General features: G+C 32.0%; 1 protein-coding gene across 2 annotated transcripts in view; it reads right to left on the bottom strand.

Moving 5' to 3' along the window:
- Window positions 1-449: 449 nt before the first annotated feature.
- LOC124373655 (protein kinase C) overlaps window positions 450-14,499 on the bottom strand; it is a 59,031-nt gene continuing 44,981 nt past the window's right edge. For both annotated transcript variants that reach the window (XM_046832010.1, XM_046832016.1), the window contains 2 exons: window positions 10,145-10,291; window positions 450-4,914 (listed from right to left, as the gene is read on the bottom strand). In XM_046832010.1, the coding sequence (XP_046687966.1) occupies window positions 4,729-4,914; window positions 10,145-10,291 (333 nt within the window). In that variant the 3' untranslated portion in view covers window positions 450-4,728. The remainder of the gene's footprint in view (window positions 4,915-10,144; window positions 10,292-14,499) is intronic.

The raw sequence follows: 14,499 nt of genomic DNA, 5'->3' as shown, positions 1-14,499 counted from the left end.
GCTCAGTCTGTGAGTTACAGCACTATGTTATTAATGTGCTTGTCGCACCAATCTACAACACTCATATATTTTATTTTCACAGTAATTACTTTTAATTATACACCATGCATGTTACCCACAACTGTTCATTTAATTCAAACTGGATCAGAGCAACTAAGATATATCACAACTTTCCTAGGAGAAAATAAGTGTTTACCTTCAGTCTCAGAAAAGAAATAATTTCTTTATTAAATTAAATCCCAAATTAACCTTGGCTTTTAATAATTTTGTTTTATGACAATCATAATCACTGAGCCCACAACTAACATACAGGTTTTATTTTTACCTCGTTTTCACCAATGTAATATCATTAAACTAAGTAATACTTTTGTACTCACAATCACAACAGTTTAACCACCAAGTCATATTATATATATATCATGAGTGTGATAAGAAATAACAATCCAATATTGGACACGATCTGGATGCCATTTATACATGTACAAGAACATAAGTAAACATATTTACAAGGGAATATTCTTATGCATAAGAATATGTCTATAAAACATTTTGGGCAAATCAAAAATACCTATTCTTTCAATTTTAACATTTTTAACACTCCTTGGGTACTAAACAATACGACACCCACAATTTACCAACAAATGTATTGGTATACATAATATTTGTTCCACATAAGACAGTGACTTATAATGATAAATTAACATAATTTTTAACAAAATACACAAGGGCTGTCCAGAAACATATCTTTGTTTTTGTTTAGCGTTGTCGGTCAAACTATATTGAAATATTTTAATATTGAATCAAATACTAAAAGATTTGAATGAAAAATTTGATCTCGTACCAACTGTAATCCTCTAATTATAAATAGCCATGTCACGATAATGTACAATTTTGATCTATTTTTTGGAGTGGAACAATATGAATTGAATGATGTTTAGTATACAGAACCTATTTTACTATTATGATAAGTTTTAAAATATGGGCAAAGAATATATAGGTAAAATAGGTACAGGTTATATGTCTCATTTGTCTAATAAACATTAATTGTAGTAACGTTTGACTTTTCATAATCAAGTTTCTTTGTTGCACAGGAAGCTTTCTTCTGGACAGCTCTCATGCTCCAAAAAGGGCTCAACCCGTTATATAATTATGTTATTTTCCAAATAAATTAAAACAACATAATTGATTATTAATTTAATACACTGTCAAGAATGAGTTCTATTCAGTTTTATAATTTATAAAAATGTATAACTCACAAATGGCTAGTTATTATTGTAGCTTTGAAACTATGCTACAATCTAAAAAAGAAACTAATCAATAATAAACTGTTACAATTACAGATAAAAAAAGTTGTACAAAACTTAAACCCAAGTTTATTTGGTATCAATAATTAACTGCTAAAATTCTGAACTTACAGCCATTTCATCTTTGGTTAAAGTCATTTACTGACATACACTATATTCAGTTTGACTTTGACTAATAACTAAAAATACTAAAATAAAATAGTACATAAACCTAAAATATCATGGTTTTCGTGCCAATGTTACTCAGACAAAAATACTAACTTTCCAAACTATAATTGATCTATGTTTGTTTATTTCACTTTGTTGTATAATATAAATCATTTCACATATAAGATCAGATCTCCTATAATACAAGTGGCTTCCCTAAATAGATAAATAATAAATATAGTTTGTAATACAAGTTAACAGTTATAATGCTCTCAGCAGTATAATTATTATGATCCGTTAAAACTAAATAAATAAATAAGATAACCTCTTTTCATTCAATGAAAAGATAACAATCACATCTATCCAAACAAAATCACAGTAGAGTAGTACATATTTTATAGAAAAATATGTGAGCACTTAATCTCTCCCTATATCTGCCAGCCTCCCTGCCTTTACAAAAAACATTAGTAAATAAACAAACTTTCTTAATTTATTTACTTTTTATGATTGTAAAGACCTTAACCTACGTACCTGATAATGAATTTTCAGAATCTGAAATATAAATAATACAAATAAAGAATAATAAAAGCGTTAAAGGTGGTCAATTTATGTTAACTCTAACGATAAATTTCACATTTCTATCTTGTCACATACAAACTTATTGAATTTAGCAATTAATTGTTTCCTAGATTCCATCATCCAACGTCAATTCATATATCATATCAAGAGAATAGGTTTTCATTTTAATATTGGAAGCTTTAATTAATTGTACTAGACATGTAAAATGTATGAAAAATAATATGCATCATCAATTTTATTTGTCAGTAATTAATTAATTTATAAATAAACTATCTTCCACACTTAAATACCACCCCAAACCACTAACATCAGTTGATTAAATTTTACAACAGTGGATCGTTAATATATTTATCATATATTATCCGCTTATTTAGTTCTGAACTGTAGCTATTCCATTAAAAAAAATGTATGTATTCCTAAAATTGTTTAATACCTAATACCATATTCACTTCAAGAGTGACTACACTTTGACCAGAAAATACATTATACAAGAACTTAGATGTACAGCCTTTACCTCTTTTTTTCCAAAGATTGGAATACAAATTTCTTATTTTTATAATTGAAATAAACCATATTTTTATGGAGTTTTGTTATAATTATATGAATAAGGTTACTGAAATTTGCCTAACAATCTGAATAAGATGTACTACCACACGATTAAAATCTTAACAAGCTCTCTTTGATAAAAATTTAAATACAACATGATATAAAAATTAAGAAAAAGAACTATATCAGACCAATCATTGCACAACATTAGGCTGGAATCAAACAATAGATGTGCATTAAAACAAGACACTGGGAGGCTGGAGAGATAGCGGTCACTTAACTGCATGCATGGACTCAAATATTGCACTGTTCGTATTAAAAATACTATTACAATTCTGGGAATTCAACATTTACTTGAAATTGAGAGACAAGCACTCTTTCCTAATATCTGCTAAGTTTGTACAATTCTTTTTCAAACCAATCTCATTGTAGAGAAATACCATATGTATTTTGTACTTCAATAGAGAGTAAAGTTTATTAACAGATCTAGAGGAAATATAAAACAAATTTTGTAAAGGTTACTAAATTAGTTTTTAACTAGGTAACAAGAGTTGTAATAAGTGATGACAAATTATACCAGCTCCGATAAACTTCCAACAGCTGTGATGCATTAAAATTAAAACTAAAATATTTGCACATATTCTTCAATAAATAAGTAAATAATAAATACTTATAAATTAATCTAAAAAAAAATATCAATAAGCAACTTATAACCTAACTAAATGCAAAATTGTAAAAATTTACTTGTATTGGGGAAACTAACTTAACATTATAAACTTTTTACAAAATGAAAGTAGGGGTGAAATTGTAGATAAATTGCATGGCCGGTCCTAGACTCGGGCCTGTATACAGTCTATGCACAATTAGTTAGGATACGACACAGACACACCTAGTACCGTATATAAGCGAGGGATGCTACCTACAGAGTAAAAATCCATATTGAAAACACATAAACAAAAAACCAAAACTATCTAACATCACAGCTAACGAGTGAAATTTATTGGTTTATAATATTAGATATGAAGGCAAACCCTAAGACATTGTAACATAAAAATACGTCTATACACTAAAACTGATAACTCTGTAAGCTATTCAGAATGCACAACAAATATGCAGTAAAATTGAAAACATTTAGAGTCAGTTTATCTCTAACTTACAACAATGATGAACAACATTACAATTAGGTTACACTTTGAGATTATCAATTTAAAAGTGGAGCTGTGATGAGACTACGTCTAGGCCAACCGATACTGTAATGAATCCACTCAATTGCACTTGTCCACCATCCAACTTAAAGCTACACGTGTAGGCCAAGTTAGCGAATCATAGAAAATATCGCGTTCAAATAAAATCAGATAATTAGGTTCAGTTTGTAGCAATATGACTAGATAACGGACCATTAAAACATAGCACCACACACGCACTGTCCTTCGGGACCACTGGTTTGATCAAATGAAAATATTCTATAACACTATACACTATTTATAAGAGCGTTTCAAATTGAAACAAAAACAAAACACAGTCACAGAGGGTATGTGTCGAGTTGGGACACGTAGGCCTCTTGTAATCTATGATAATGATTGAAACTATACTGTGCGTTCCATAGTGCACCGCAGTGCGCCATATACCTACGGAGACCACTGACTAGAAGCTATCTGTATACGGTACAGTACATATCATGTCATCATTTAACTGTATCTAATCATATCTTAAATACTACGCATGTATACAATTTGTTCGGTCAATAATAATTCTTTATCTAAACTAACGAATTTACGCGAAGCATATTTTAGATTTATTTTAACAATATTCGCAGAAAATAAGCACTATTCATAGACATGTTTCATTTGTCACTTTTACTCTTTTTTTGTTTTGATTATAAGTGGAATAAGAAAATGGTAACCGACATTAATAATATGATATCACATCATATAATATACTCTGGCATACGTTATAAATTATACAATATTTTGCATTATTTTATGACCTCAGGCAGAGTGTGAGTACTCTTGCTTTATGAACATTACGGTACTCACTGGGGTTTGTCTTTTCCTAAACTTTATAGAATATAATATATCTTAACTTGTAATTAGAAGAAGGGGAGAGAAAGACTGCTCCTCCTAATACATAAAACTTAAATCCTAAATTTGTTCTAATTATTCTTGTCACCAGAGCTCGAATGATGATAACGGCTGGGATTGAAGTCTGCATTGACAAACGAGAAGCCACGAAACTCATCTTGATTAATTGAACGAACAACATCAGCATTTACAGGTGTCAAAACAGGCTCTTCTTTTGTGAATTCCGCATCAAAGTTCAGTGCATCTTTCTTATTTTTCTGAAAAAACAATAATTATTTTATTTCTAAACATAGGTAATTCTTTTAGACAATATTATAGTACAAAGCTATTTCAGTCACTCTGATGGGTCATATAATTAAAATAGCCTCAAATATAGAGTGTATATTTTTAAGTAAATAGTCTACTGTTTTGAAATTCTGCCACTGCAGCATTTTGGTTGGTGTCCCATGTATACCCACTTTGTACTTACAAACAACACCCACACCATTACCCATTGTATGTTAACAAGCTACAGACACCATTTTGGAATCATCTATTGTTTATACATTTGTTTAAGAGTATTTAAAATATCTCTGCTGATTGAGAATCATGCTGATTATGAAATACTTGTTTTTATTCATTTTCTTAGCCCTTAAATCATGATTACTGACTGTCAAGATTTGTGAAATACGGACAAAACATTAAGAGTGATGAAATGGTACACAAATAGGTGAGAGTTTTTAAAGATGATCGAAAGAATTTTCATAACAAGATACATAGTGGACAACTCTCAGTGATCTAAAAAGATTTGTTGCAGATAGTGAACAAAAAAAGTGAAAATGAACCAACAGTCACTTTCCAATTTCTTCATTATTACAGTTCTCCCTAATTTCAAGAAAAGTTATTTATGACACTGTTACCAAATATTTTTTATTCAGACGCACAATAACAAATGATAAGACCGCACCTTAACACTTTTTGAGTTATGATGCTGGAGGTGATTATATGAGTGATCATTAAGTGTACCAAAATATATTTTACAAGCTTTAATAATTACTAGTATACACAAATTACTTACATTTTTACAACAAATGCTCAAAATGGCTACCTTGTTAAGTAATGCATGCATGAACTCTTTTTATCATGTTTGATGAGACTTGTTTCAGCACTTTAACAGTTGTTGATTTTCATTGTTATGTCAATTTTCAATTCATCCAGTGTGTGTGACCTGTTTTATAAACTGTTTCTTTAAGGTAACCCCACAGGAGAAAATCTAGAGATGTCAAATCAGGGGGTCTTGGGGGTCATAGTCTTTTGGTATGATACGCTCGCCAAAAAACCTATGTAAGAATCGCATTGTGTCATTATATTTATGACATGTGGCACTGTCCTGCTGCAACCTACAATCACATTCATTGTTTTCAAGCAACGAAATAAACTGTGTAATGATGTCTTGGTACACAACACTGTCTACAGTACCTTCGTAGAAAGTAGGGCCCACTATTCGATGTTGTGACTCAGCACACCACACTCCAACTTTCAGACAGTGCAAAAGGGAGTTTCATGGAAGACATGAGGATTTTCGGTTGACCAATACTTGTGTTTTGGGTATTGACATAACCACTGTCAAGATGAAACCAAGCCTCATCAGATAAGAAAACACGGTAAAGATGTACATCTCCATTGGTATTGACGAATGTTCGAAACCATCTACAGTATAGTAGGCTCTATCTGGCTCTTTCAGTTTCTGAACATTACGTATGGGATACGTAAGAAAATTTTAATTGAAATCTGAGTGTGTTGATGGTCTCCTCAAACTTTTTGAAATGAGCCTATCACATTTCTAACTTTATCCAGTTTAGCGTGGATGAATGGTGGCTACCTCCTCACAGGTCACCTCCTGAAATGGGTGATTAGTTTCGTTACTGTAGATTTATGAGGCAATGCAGCATCTGAATATTTCTCAAGAAATTTGTTAACGACGTGTACAAATAATCGGCTTGACAAATACTGTTCAACAATAAAAACTCACTGCTCTTGAGAAAACGTCATGTTTACAAAGCAGTAAACTCAACAATACTACAGACTTAATGTGGCTAGTATCCAAATCAATGATGTCTACATTTGTTGTCGGTAGTACACATTATGCTATCTTGCAGCAGTCAACATAGCTAATTCAATCAAACTACTACTTATAGAAATGTTCTTTTTATGTGCATGATTCAATGATCACTCTGTATAAGCCAAATTTACACAGATACTGAACATGGATGGCCTACATTAGACTGGAATCAAAACAACAATAAATGTTGAGTAAAAGGTTTGTTTTGCTGCATGATAATGCCCCACCACATACAGGCAAAACAAACTTAAAAAATCTCTTTGTATCAATAGGCTGGAAACAATTTAATTATCCTCCATACAACCCTGATGTAACCACCAGCGATTACCATGTGTTTTTGCAACAGAAGAATCATTTTAGAAGTCAATGTCACACAATGATGACAATAGTGTCAAAATAATTATTGCACAGTGACTGTTAAATCATGTGACAAAAAGCTATATATGTAAGTCTGAATATTATGACTGTAATAAACCTCTACATAAAAGAAGTTCTAATGTATGCTATCAGACAATCTTTGACACAATCTTCATGACTTACAACACCCGATAAAGCATAAGATACCATCTTCCAGCTCACCACATCTCTCAATATCAGTATAAACTCTCTTACATTAGCATGAAGCTGCATAACCTACTGTCACAGGAAATTATATGTCTCTCCGGAGGAAGATTGAAGAATGGCCTTACTGACTGGTTAATCAGCAATCCATTATACTCAGTGGCCGAGTTCCATGAAAGAAGATGAACCACTAATTGAACCATTTTGTTTTTCATTAACCCTTTGCATGCCAGCCTATTTTCCAAAAGTACTACCCAGAAACGCCAAGGGCATTTTTAGCAGTTTTGCAAGCTTTCACAAAATGTATCATAACTTTTTTAATTTTGAACAGATATTGATGATTTCTTTACCATTATTTTGCTTATGAAATGCCCTTGTTCAGTTGCTAAATTGTAGTTGCATAAAAGTAATTTAAACTTATAAAAAAAATTAAAAATTTAGGAAAAAAATTAAAATTTCCAAAAAATATTTTTTTGGCACAAATAAGTAGTTTAGAAAAAAATGTATACTGATTTCCTGTTATATCCTAGTCATATGTACCCCTTAACCTAATTACAAAAGTTCAAAAGCCTATCTTATATAGAAGTCCAGTTATGATTTTTTTCACTAAATGTGACACGGGCACAGTTTTTGTAAGTTGCATGGATGTTGTATGTAATGTTACAATATATTCACAAATCAATATTTGACACTATAATAAAATAAATAGGTACTTTGGGTTTATACCAACCACACCAGTATGAAGAACACAAAAATATAAATTTATAGAAACAAACATGATACAACGAAAAAACAACTTTTTAATTACAAAATTACAAACTTACAACGATTATCAATTGTTAATGGGGTCAGATTCCGTTATATGCCCTCAACGCTTAAACTTTTTTCAATGAACTCAGAATGTTATAAAACGATGTAGTTGAGTAACAGAACTAACATTCCATCAATCAACAAGCATTTCCAGGTATTGCGATCGGTATTGTTGTCGCCGTTATCTTATCTTTCTCGAGAATCCCGATTACGGCCGCGTGGCATCTCATGATTATTTACGTTTTTTGCACGGTACATAATTGCCTTTCCATTACAATTCAATTTATATTTCTGATCAGCCCCTCTAGAATTTGATATTTTACTGATAGGTACTATCTCGAGGTATGTTTATCTTTTGTTGACATCAGCGCGGGCTTCGGCAGCACCTTCGATCGGAGGCACTCGCATTTTGGGTGGCGGAGTGTGATCAAGAATAAAAACAAGTTTTGTGTGTTTTTTTCAATAAAGAGTTTAGTTTTTCATTGGCAATGTTTGTTTTTGTTGAATTTTTGTGTTAGGAGAAATGTAGGGGTAAAACACGGAAGTACAACAAAGCAACGCACCAGCTGAAAGAGCTGCGAGACTCTGCAATCACGTTATCTACTAGACCGCTCGACTTTGACCTCTGTCTAAGGATGGGGAGAGGTTTGCGATAAGACAATTCCTGTTTCATACTGACGAAATATTGTTCTACGCTAATCTAGTAATCAGTAGAAGCAAAATGTCAAATAACGAATCATGTCTGGGTGTGGTCGGTATAATCACAAAGTACCAATAAGGTACGGGTGTGGTCGGTATAATCCCAAAGTACCAATAAATCTAATAAAAGGGGCTTAACAAAAATGCCCTAACAACAAAAGTAATGAGAGAAATACAAATGTAAACAACCCACGGCAACACGAACGTAACCTCACTCTCGACCAAACAATCCAACAGCTGCGAAGCTCAAATACAACCAAAAAAACAGTCCATAAGGGAATAAACTACTTTGTGGTTTCAGAGCAACTAATCAACTATCGATTAGTCAAAATTTCGCGGCAATCAGATGAACTATAAGAAAATTACAGGCGAAAAACGTGACGTACCTATATTACGGCCGTTGGCTACTCAACTGAAAATCGCCGACGGCCGTAATATAGGTACGTTGGCGTGCAAAGGGTTAAATTACCTGACACAATTTCAATACTTAATGTATTTGGAAATAAAGTGATTTTGTATTTGTATTTGTTTTAGGAAGGTAGTTGTAGGCCTATTTGTTGAACATTAATTATACACCAAAATATGAAAATGTAGCTTGTTTTGTGCATCCAACAGAGAAAAAATATATGCTCTGGCCATAATAATATATGCTCTCCTGCATTGAAAAGAAAACTTAAATTTAGAGTAATCTTCATATATAATCAGATGTCCTGACTGACTGACTGATTCATTCCCAACAAAAACATGAAAGACTGAGACACGAAATGTGGTAAGTAGATTTATCTTGTTCTAGTGCACTAAAAAAGGATTTTCCTCGTCAACCTCAGGACTCCGTCCCCACTAACCTCTACAGTTACAATATTTCCATAAGAAATGCATTGATGGAAATATATGTTACAATATGTTTACATTTAATTTAGTTATTAAATGTAAACTGTTCTGGTAAACATTTTATTATGTCAGCACAAACATATTTTTAATTCTTTCTTTAATTTGATTACAATTTTACAGTCTTGAAAGTAAGAAGATTTCTTATTTCAACTTGTTCAGATTTGTTTGTGACACTTTAACAAAACTTCAACTAATAGTGTCAACAGCTGTTTACTTCAGTTAAATTTGGATTATAAAACATAAATATTACATTTATTTCCGAACTAAAAATATTCCGTAACTTTCAGATCTTTCTCTTCATATAAACTTTCTTCAGATTTCAACCAATATTTTACAAAAAGAATTAGCCGAATTGATCTAGCCGTTCTACTATAATTTACTTCATGCAATCCATTGATTTACAATATAAGATACACTCCACTTACAATCTTTGGTTTGAACGGAGGCTTGACTTTACGTGATTCTAGAGCATCCCAATCAATTTCTTTGAAGAATGCATGGGCTCTGATGGCTGCTTCAGGATTCCCACTACCAACACAACCAAGACGTTTCACGGGGTTCTTTGTCATAAACTGGAAAAAAAGAAATTTCATCAAATACATCACGAGAGTATACTGTTTAGTAACAGATGCAGTCCATCAGCGTTGGTGTTAAGACAATGTATGACTTTGGGCCCTTCAAATTTTTCTAAGATGAAAAATAAAGATTACAATATACAGGGTGCTCAATGTAGAATCCAGTACAACAGCAGGTTACTCTTTTTATTTAAAAAGAGTCATTTCATATGAAATCAACACACTAATATAAAAAATATTTACTTGACCACTTCAGAATTTTATTAAATATGGTATGAAGGCTGTCCTTATACAGAAAGTAGGAAAGTTACTCATTTTCTTCCAAATATCGCAAACAGTTTCATAGTTATGGCTATGTAAAGTTTCTCAAAATCCACAAAATAACAAAATCAACGTATTTTGAAATCATCATAGGTTCTCTTCTGATTTGAGCTGGAGATATGGGAGGATGATGTCATTTTACTCAGTTCTTTCTTGATGTCTAACTAGTTATGTGGGCTGTTCAAATTCCCAGTAGGACATTTATAAATGAGCATTTGTCCAGGAATTCGCCAAAAGCACTTTTAAGCATCCAAAAACTGGCAATTTATAAAAAAGGAAGTTTTAATCTTCAACTGCTCATAATAGTTAGTTGAGTTCCTACAACATTCATAAAAGCCCATTATTAAAGGAATATTTTATAGAAAAACTTAACCAATTAAAATATAATTTCTAAAAACTTTTATATTTTCATTATAGTAATTGTGAAAAAAACCTATATTATAACGCAGATGAGGCTATTATAAGATAATTCTATTCTTATTGTAAATTTAGGTCAGCTACTGGTTTGAATAAAAACGTAAAATTACTCGCTTCTCACTTGTGGAGAGGCTGGATAAAGAAATCACCTAGGACAGAGATTTGGGAAGCAAGATTGGAGGTACTGAATGGGAGGGAAGCCATGTGTCAAGGGGTGGGGTAGGGGAATGGCAATAATGGATGGCAGTGGCAGTATGGCACCAGCGGCTTGTTGGTGAGAAAATGTAACCTCTTCTTTGTGTTACAGCCTAACTTTGAAGAGCGCAAAACTGTTTTAAGTGCAAAAAATGGTTAAAAAAGACCTATTTGGAACTTGTTCTACTTGAAAGGGAAAGAAGTATCTTTTAATTATTGTTTTGAGGAGTATAAACAGTCGCATTCTAACAAGATGGAAAGACATAAAAAGTGTTTAAAATGCCCTAAGGAATTAATCAGGAATCTCAGGATCATCTAGTCAAGTTCTTCCAGTTGCAGTGAGTTTCATATACAACCTGTTTTGCCCTCAACTCTAACAGGAATCTCTTAATTTGTTTACAACATGGATATTCAAACTAATGTAAGTCAACATTTTTGAAAATGCAAAAACATTATTAGGCCTATTAAAAAAAACAATAATTATAGCCTACCTCAAATTTAGGCAATTATTCCAAATTAGGTAAAGGCCTACAATTAAATGTAAGGCTATTAGACCTCCTGGACAGAATATGTATTTAAATATTAATGTAATGATTATTGCTGAAAAAATTGCTTTAGAAACTTTTTTTTTTAATATCAATTTTTCTAAAAGATAGCTTAATGTTAATTGTTAGATCTATTAGATCAATTAAACCTGCCCTAAAAGGTGAATCCAATCTGTATACGTTTATAATATGATCTATGAATTCTGATTTTAGATATTGACTAATCAAAATACCAAGGATTTTTAAAACTACCAGAAGTTATAAATAACATGCTAACATAACTTCACACTTTTAAATCAAGTCAAGATTAGGTCTAGTCTATAAGCTATCTATCAGCTAATTACCACATATATTATCTACTTACAAAGGACTATAAGCTATCTATCAGCTAATTACCACATATCTTATCTACTTACTAAGGACTAACTTATCTTCTGCATAGCCTAAATTTCATTAATTAATGTTAAAGTAGACCTTTCAAGGCATAAGTGTATTTTTGCAACAAATTATTGAAGCACATTTAATTAAGCTTGTGTTAATTTGATACAATGCATGACAGTATGTAGACTAGAATATGGCCTCAATGCAGACCAAGCCTGCATTTTCATATTTCACCACTTTCTCTGCCCTGATTGTTAGATTACGTTGCTTAGGGTAGTTAACTAACCTTTGTAGCCCTCAGACATTTTGTTTTAATTTCCTAAGTTATTTAACGTTAGTACTAAACAAAGTTAGGCGTAACTAATGTAATGGTATGTTGTTTTTTCTTTCATGAAATGCTGAACCAAAGCCTTGCAAAAGTCATATTCATCAGTGGATTATCCTTGTCAATGGTTGACTACCCACTTTGGATGGACTTTTTCAAGAAGATCAGACCATCCTTCCAGTTGCTTTTAAGATGTAGGTTATCCTCTAATTATTTAGATGCACAGTACACAGAAATGCAATGTTACATAGATAAGCAACTAGAGAAGGCAAAACATCTTCAATCCTCAATTTGATGGCTGGAGTCGCCTCAAAAGTGAATTGATTTTAAACTTCATAATTTCAAAGCCTAACCCGATTTTTGTTAAGTTTGTGATGACTAAAAGCAACAGTCATGATGCTGATTACCTTGCTCAGCTTATGATAAATATAATAGAGAATTGTGGAGCAGAAAAGTTTCTGGTGGCAATTGGTGATAAATACTCATGAAAGTTGCATTGTGTTTGATAAAGGACAAGTTTCCTCATATTGTACCTGTTGGATGCCTAGCACACCTACCACACTTAGTGTGTTCAGATATATTAATATCTATAATATAAAAACGAATGTATGTCCTTTATAGAATCGTAAACTATTTGACCGATCATTATGAAAATTTGTACGTATATATATATTTTTCTACGTAGAATGTTTATATGCTATGCCCATTGATGTAACTCGCCACCAGGTGGCGCTGGAAAAGATAAAAGTTTTCAAAGCGCCTGCACACTATAAACTGCAGTTACGAGACAGTTACGTATATTAAATAGCAAAACACTATTTGAAGGCAATAAGTTAGCATTTATATCTGTCTTTAAGATAAATTACTGGTTGAACTTAAAGCTTGAGAGTTAGGCCGTTTTATAATAAAGTACATGTACAATGTACAATGACTATAAACATATAGCAAATGCAGTTGAGGTTGCCTAAACAGTAAAACACAGTCATGTTTTATTAGCATTTTTAAAACATTTAAAACACTTTTTTAATACATTTTTAGCGTTTTTACTGTGGAAGATACTTGTAAAAACATTGGTAATAGTACCTATGATTATTTTTATTATCTTGACAAGTCCTGTAACTCAGAGACTATAAATTTTAACTTTAGTTTTAAAGAAATTAAGGTGGAGGAAACCTATGGAGCTATTCTTAGCCTAAGCAATAGCACATGTTTGGATGTTTTTGGTATCAATGCACATGTACTAAAAGCTGCTGCCGAACATATTTGTGAGGTCTTGACTTACTTGTTTAATGAATGTATTAATAGTGGAACTTATCCTGATATATTTAAGATTAGTAAGGTTATTCCTGTTCATAAGAAAGGTCCTATGGACAAGCATTGCAACTATAGACCTATTTCTATTATTCCAGCTGTGTCGAAAGTCTTTGAGCGGTTGGTACATGGGCAGATTGTGGCTTATTTAGAGTCAAATAAGTTATTCAGTGACTGTCAGTTTGGTTTCCGTTCTAATCGCAGTACCATAAAAGCGGTACAGGCTCTTGTAAGTGCTTGTTTTGATGGCCTTGAACAAAAAAATGTTGTTAATTTTAGAAGTTATGACCTTTCAAAGGCCTTTGATACTGTTGAACATAGTATTCTAGTCAATAAATTGAAATTTTATGGTTTTAATCAATTAGTTTTAGATTTTTTTAACTCTTATCTGACAAATAGGTCACAATGTGTATATTTAAATGGCTCATATTCAGTAACTAAACCTGTTAACTTTGGAGTGCCGCAAGGCTCAATACTGGGGCCAACATTATTTATTCTTTACATAAATGACCTCCCAGGAACTCTAAATGACAGCTGTGTAAATACTTATCTCTTTGCAGATGACTTGGGGCTATTGGTTAGTACTGAATCAGCCTTGGACAGTGTAAATAAACTTAGCGATAAGAATTCTACTGTCTTGGATTGGTGTTCTGCAAATAAACTTTGCATAAACATTGGAAAAGTTCAAGACCTACCTCTTAATTTGTACA

This window comes from Homalodisca vitripennis, chromosome 1 (genome assembly GCF_021130785.1).
Source record: "Homalodisca vitripennis isolate AUS2020 chromosome 1, UT_GWSS_2.1, whole genome shotgun sequence".
NCBI classification, from domain to species: Eukaryota; Metazoa; Arthropoda; class Insecta; order Hemiptera; family Cicadellidae; genus Homalodisca; species Homalodisca vitripennis.
The sequence above is the reverse complement of the archived record's forward strand: the minus strand, read 5'-3'. Positions and strand labels throughout refer to the sequence as shown.